General features: G+C 46.8%; 1 protein-coding gene across 1 annotated transcript in view; it reads left to right on the forward strand.

Moving 5' to 3' along the window:
- The window catches only part of LOC106816799 (C3 and PZP-like alpha-2-macroglobulin domain-containing protein 8), a 20,643-nt gene that overhangs the window by 5,080 nt on the left and 8,573 nt on the right, over positions 1–6,990 (forward strand). Inside the window, exon 4 of the mRNA XM_014821420.1 lies at positions 888–1,036. Coding sequence (XP_014676906.1) covers positions 888–1,036 — 149 coding nt within the window. The remainder of the gene's footprint in view (positions 1–887; positions 1,037–6,990) is intronic.

Below are 6,990 nucleotides of genomic sequence, written 5' to 3' on the forward strand. Positions count from 1 at the left end.
CGTGTGGTGTAAGTTAATTATATGTGACCCGCTCCAGCATATACGGACGAAGTCGACAAGCCATTGTTTTAGTAATTGAGCACGCACACATTGTCAATGCTGAAAATGGCCTACCTGGACAAAATTGAGATTTTTACAAAAATAAGTTCCTAAAGGCCGGCCGCCACCTACACGCTTCATCGTCCATCGCTTGCATCGTTGTAAAATCGGCTCATCGGCCTCATCGGCTCCATCGGTTCAAAATCAAACATGTTGATTTGGACGATCAACCCGACAAAAATAAAATCGTCTACAAAGAACGGCCACACCTACCGATATCGGCTGATTTCTATCGGGCCGATCAAATCGCCGTGAAAATCGGCTGCTGTGTGCGCGCGGCTTTAGTGGATATTTAATCGGATATATAGTTCAGATATCTGCTTGATTAGTTATGAGTCATTTTTAATAATAAAAAATAATAAATAAAATTTTTGAAGGCCCCTGACGCTCATCCCCGAACTGGGCCCCTTAACCCGAAACCGCTTTATCTCAAAAGCTGCATATTCCGGAATAAGTCGGTTTCCGATCTTCAAATTGCTGCTGATCGGTCATTCTTTAGATATAGCCAAATATATATATCATTTTAAAGGTATTAAAGATATGCACATAACTCAATTTGTTAGAATTCCCTACTTAATCCCTGGTTTTGCTGGACGGTCACATTATGCTAGCATGTGTATATGTTAATTATATGCTAGCATGTGTTATATGTTAACTATATGTCAACGTGTGTTAAATGTTAACTATATGTCAACGTGTGTTAAATGTTAACCGTGTGTTAACTGGTCATAAATGTTAACTATATGCTAACGTGTGTTATTACATGCTGTGTTCTGCTGCGTGTGTAGGATACGGTGATAGGACTTCAGGCGCTAGCTGAGTGGGGCGAGCTGTCAGATCCGGAGGCAAGCGCATGCAGATTGACGTCACAGCCGGACAGAAGAGTCACCGATTCACCATCAATGACCGCAATGCCGATACACTGCAGTCATGGGTCGTAAGTAACATACAGCAGAGCGGTCATCTAGTAGGGCGACACGGCGGTATCCACAGTTCTCTAACCCTAACATGTCTATCTCCCCCCATTTCACTCTATCTATCTATATCTTATATATATAATTATTATATACAACCCATCTATCTATCTATTTCGCAATCTGTGTGTATTTATCTGTCTCGCACACACACACACACGCACGCACGCACGCACGCACGTTCGCGAGCGCGCGCATTCTCTTGCTCGCTCCATTCTGCTCTCTCCTTCCCCTTCTTATGCTCTCTCTTTCTCTCCACCTACGCCTTCTTTCGCGCTTCGCGCAGAGCGCGCGCATTCTCTTTGCTCGCGCTCCATTTCTATCTCTCTCCCTTCCCCTCCATCCCTCCCTTCCCCTCTTGCTCTCTCTTTCTCTCTCCCTACGCTTCTCTCGCTCTAGCGCGAGCGCTCCCCCATCTCTCTGTCTCGCTCCCCAATCCCGCTCTCTCTGTTTCGCTCACTCGCTCGCTGCCTCTCCTCTCTCTCGCCCTCCCCCCTTTCTCTCTATGGTGTCGCCTTCCCCCTCTCTCCACTCTCTCTCTTCTCGCTCACCGATATATCTTATCTATCCCTCGTATCATCTATCCTTCTATTCTACTACTCTATCTACTTACATCTATCTATCTATCTATCTATCTATCTACTATCTATGCTATCTATCATCGTACTCTATTGATCTCATCTATCTCTAACCCGTACTGGATGTTTGGTGTCGCTGCTTCTCAACCGTAAGGTCGGCTCTAAGGAGCGTGCGTGTGCGCTACACGGCGTCGGGGCCGGGACCGGTCTGCTACAGATCATCCTACAGTACAATGAGCTGCGCAGGAATCATACTTCGCCGCATTCAAACCACGAGCCGCAAGGCCTGGAAGAAACGCCAGACAATTCCATTGACTTGGACGTGTGCGCCGGAGCGTACGAGCACGCCCATGCTTTGCGTCACGGTGCTGTTCAGTATCGTGGTGGTATACGTCCCATGTCTTGCGTCACGGTGCTCACAATCGTGCTTTCGGTATACGTCGGCCATGTCTTGCGTCACGCGTGTGCGTGTCGCTATCGTGCGTGTATAGTCGCCCCTGTTTGCGTCACGATGTCTGTCAAGTATCAGTAGCGTGGTATGGCGTCGTCATGATTTTGTGGTCACGACTGTGCTGTCGTATGTGCGTGGTATACGTCGCCATGTTTGCGTCACGGTGTGCTGTCGTATGTGCGTGGTATACGTCGCCATGTTTGCGTCACGGTGTGCTGTCGTATGTGCGTGGTATACGTCACGCAGTCTGGTTGGCGTTCACGGACGGGCCGGGCGCGGCGCGGCTGTGCTGTCGTATACGCTGCGTGGCGTATACGTGTTCGTCATGTTTGCGTCACGGCGAGTGTGCTGTACGTTTTGCGTGGTATACGTTCGCCATGTTTGCTCACGGTCATCGCTTGTGCATGTCTATGTGACGTGGTACTACGTCGCCATTGTTTGTTTCGTAACGGTGTGCTGTTGTTATGTGCTCGTGGTATACGTCGCCATGTTTGCGTCCGGTGTGCTGTCGTATTTTCTTGCGTGGTATACGTCGCCATGTTGCTCACGGGTGTGCCTGTCGTATGTGCGTGGTATACGTTGCCATGTTTGCGGTCATGGTGTGTTTCATATGTTGCGTGGTATACGTCGCCAGTTTGCGTCACGGTGTGCTGTCGTATGTGCGTGATACGTCGACATGTTTGCGTCACTGATGTCTGTGTTTTGTGCGCTGGTAGTACGGTCGCCCATGTTTGTCGTCACGGTGTGCTGTCGTATCCCCATATATGCGTGGTACTACGTCGGCATGTTTGCGCACGGCGTGTCTGTGTAAACGTATGTGACGTGGTATACGTCCGCATTGGTTGGCGTCCACGGTGTGTGTTTCGTAACGTGCGTCGTATACGTCGCCATTGTTTGGGCCGTCACGGAATGCGGTACGGCTTATCTAGTAATGACCTGAAGTAGAGACGAGATGATGTGCGTGTCGTATATATGTGGCGTTTAGGTCCTTAACTACGCCATGTTTGTGTATTTCCGTCAACTCGGTCATTGTGTCACAGTGGGTGGTCTCTATCGGGTGTCCTTTTTATTACCGTGGTATACGTTTCGGCCATTTTTTTTTGCGTTCCTCGGGGCGGCGCCAAATTTCGACCCTAGTAAAACGAAATTACCCAAATTATCACACCCAATTAGCGAGTTCTGATGAAATCCTCTATGACGTTTCTATCATTATGTAGGCACTGTTTTATAATAATGTCATAAGATCTATATTTTTCTAACTATTTTGCTTATACGTCGTCATGCCCATTTAATGTGATAGATGTGTACGGAATCCGGTCTGCCTTCGGCGTCAGTCCTCCGGCGTTCTACCCCTGCCGTTGCCGCCGTCCTTGGTGATGTCGGGTTCGATGATGGCATCCGATGCTGTGGCAGTGTACGGGTTGTATTTGTGCATTATCGTGACGTGAAGATGACGTGCGTGTTACGTGTGATAGTGAAGGACTTGCTGTGGTGATGCTCGTAGTCTTAGCACTCTGGTCAAAGGTAGTCTCCGGTTCCCCGATTGGCCGCTCATGGGGCCATGGTAGAGCCTTTGATGTGGCTGCGCCGATGCTCGTTGCCACTTTGGTTGAGTCTCCGGGCCGGCTCGGAAGCGGGGGGTGACTGTAACGGATTTCGGATTTGTCTGCAGGTCATCCGAGTTTCCCCTGCGTTGCCAGGGTTTGGGGGTTGATGTAGCTTGTGTGGTCGATCGACGTTGCTGTGGGGCGTGTAACAGTGCTGACGGCTTGTTTGCTTGCGTCTCGTGACACGTTGAGTGCGTGCGTGTAGTGTTGATGTGAATGTTGGTGACTTTCTTGAGTCTTGATGGATGTGCGTGGAAGCGTAACATTCCGAGGGTATATTATGCGCTTGGAGCCGTCAGTCAGTCTGTAGCTAGGTAGCCGTGAGCTCGTGACTGGTCCAGTGGGTGGCGGTATCGCTGGAGCTGAGGATGAGCCTGCGACCGAGGGGGATAAAGAAGGTTCAGCCACTTGCAACACCTGGCGGACCCCATGCTACGGAATTGGGCATTCCCTACAGAGGATCGTTCCTGTAGCTCAGTTGGCCTGGTTGATTGTTTGTATATCGTGGCGTTCCCGTGCGGGGAGTATTGACTTTTTTTGTCCTGGTCTGTTGACCAGTGGGGATAAAGTCGGGGCTCTCCCGGCAATGCCTTAGCTTTTTGGTTTGTTTTGTTTGTTTTGTGTTGACTTACATCCGTTGGTGACGTGGGAGCGTCCCGGTGTGGGGAAAGTTACACTGGTGCCTGACCGGATTGTCCTTGGTTAGCCTGAGTTGCTGCTAGGCTGGCGGCAATGCTACAGTCTCACGTAGGAGGGGTTTTCCCAGCAAACGCGCCCTTACGTATCGGATGTGCACCTAAGTGTGTCCATGGGTGTGTTCGTTAGTTGGCTGCCTCAAATGCCCCTTTACACCTCACGTTTTCTGCACGGTCTTGGTTGTGATTGTCTGGGTTATCCTTGTTGCATGATCGTTACCATACTTACGTAGGGAGGGTGAAGGGTGCTGTACCCCCCCTTAGGCCTGGGCAGGCTAGAAGTTTATGCCTGGCTACCATGCAGCAGGTGTGAGGTCCCCGGGAGTCGGAGGACTGTTGCCGTTTTCCGGTGTCCTTGCGCGATTGGTTGTACGCTTAGAAGCGGGCTTTCTTCGTTGATGGTGTGCCAAGAGCCTTGTGATAGGCAGCCGGTCGGAGGTGGCAGGCCACACACAAACACAAACACCACACCCACACACACACACACGCGCGCCCACCTACTGTACGGAGCTTACCGTACTTACCTAATTACTTACCTAATTAGAGACATCTTTGTTTTGCTGCCTTCGGTTAATGGCACTTAATACTATATATATATATATATGGGGAACTCCATGATTCGACGCTCTAGTGAGCACGTATTCCGGTGATAATTTGCGCCAAAACTCCTTGCTGATATTGTAACCCTTGATCCAAAGTGTGCTTTGTTTGTGATGGAATTTGTTTAAGAGACGCAGCAGCTATGCGTTACGCGCACAAGCGCTTCTTCTTCTTCTTCTTCTTCTTCTTCTTCTTCTTCTTCTTCTTCTTCTTCTTCTTCTCGGGTCACTACACTACACTCGGCCTAGCCACTGCAGCACACAGGATCTGGCACGGGGCTTGAAAGCCTCAAGGTCTCCAGGGATACAGGGCTCTGGTAATAGGGGGTATTTCAGGAGATGTCCCATATAGTCTGGTCCTCTCCGCAGCCACATTCGGTTGGGCCATCTTCAGTGTATCCCCATTTCTGCACAAGCCCTCATCTTTGCACATTTTCTTCCAGGCTGACGGCATTCGTCGCTAAGTGTTTCCACCAGGCTAAACCATACATCTACATTGATCCTGCACTTTTGGGGAAAGCCGTGAATTGGATGGTCAACCACATGCAGCAGAACGGCTCCTTCCTCGAAGTGGGAGGAGAGGTTCATCACAAAGCCATGCAGGTACATCCACGATACTGCGACGTGTAAATTAAAATATATGTGTATGTGATGTACTCAATATAATGCATTCATTCTTCTTAATTCCTTCTCTCGTCGGGGAATTGGGCTGGATGTATGTATCATCATGCTATGCATTCATTCAAATCTATGTTATTGTGATTGCATCACATCATGACGTTTATATATCTATTATCATATATTTATTTTGATTATTATTCGCTTCTTTCGTGAATGGAAACAGATGTAATTCCTTGCGTAGAAATTTAACACTAGCAACATAGTGAATATAGTAGAACAATATAGGAAGAATATAATAGAATAATAGAAACAAGTAGAAGGAACTAGGGAAAGTGAAAGTATAACGTAAATTTTATGTCGACACGAAAAGATGACACGATGTCTGTATTTTGATGAAATTCAAAGGTTTCATCAATGTTTTTCTCACGGCGGCTTGCTTACGACATTACTTATAATAATTGCCTTTAATTAAATGGCATAATAAATGCCATAATTGGCTTTATTAATTATTGCTTTCTTCATTCTCGCTGTCACTTAGGGCGGATCCAGCGAAGGCATAGCTCTGTCTGCCTACACCGTCATAGCACTCTTGGAGAACTCTAAAGACATCGACAGCGCTGAGGTATATAACATCAAGAGCTCGTAATAGAGATCACTTATATCTATTATTAATTAATAAATATTATTAATAAATTTATTAATAATTATTAATAATAATTAATTTAATTAATATAATTTATAATTATTTTAATTAATTAATTAATATTATATTAATAATCTTTATTATAAGCTCTTGATAACATACATCCCATGTAAGGCCCCTCTGGAATCACTGCAAGACGATCAACGATGTGCTGAATTCGTGGAACATAGCAGTATAGCAGAGGGGGTCGAGACTCGAGAGTGGAGAGCGAAACATTAGTATGAGAGTGAAAATCGAAACCGCTCTAATCGTATGGGCTATGTTCCCTCTCTATTCATACGAACCATCGAACAGCATCAACCGTATTGTTTTAGCAGAGTTTGCGTACGTTACATATGGGACATTCAGAAAGTTTAACCCTCTGAAAAGCAATTAAGATAAGTCACTGATTTCACTGCTTTTTTAATCCAATGTTGGACATCTGCAAGGAGAATACCACACAAGAATCTATAAGTGTATTTGTCCTTGGATGATTATGTAATTAATTAACATGGTGCGTTACGTATGGGACCGCAAGGGGACCCGCGTCTCTTGGACTGCCATTTAATTAACTCGTTAAAGGTACCACTTAAATATAGGACCAGTTCTCTTTCGAAGTTGGAATCATTTCAGGGCGACCGTCCCACAACGCTTCAACATAGATTTCTGTCGTCCATTCGTTTT

Source organism: Priapulus caudatus, unplaced genomic scaffold, assembly GCF_000485595.1.
Source record: "Priapulus caudatus unplaced genomic scaffold, Priapulus_caudatus-5.0.1 Scaffold1490, whole genome shotgun sequence".
In the NCBI taxonomy this organism is placed as follows: domain Eukaryota; kingdom Metazoa; phylum Priapulida; class Priapulimorpha; order Priapulimorphida; family Priapulidae; genus Priapulus; species Priapulus caudatus.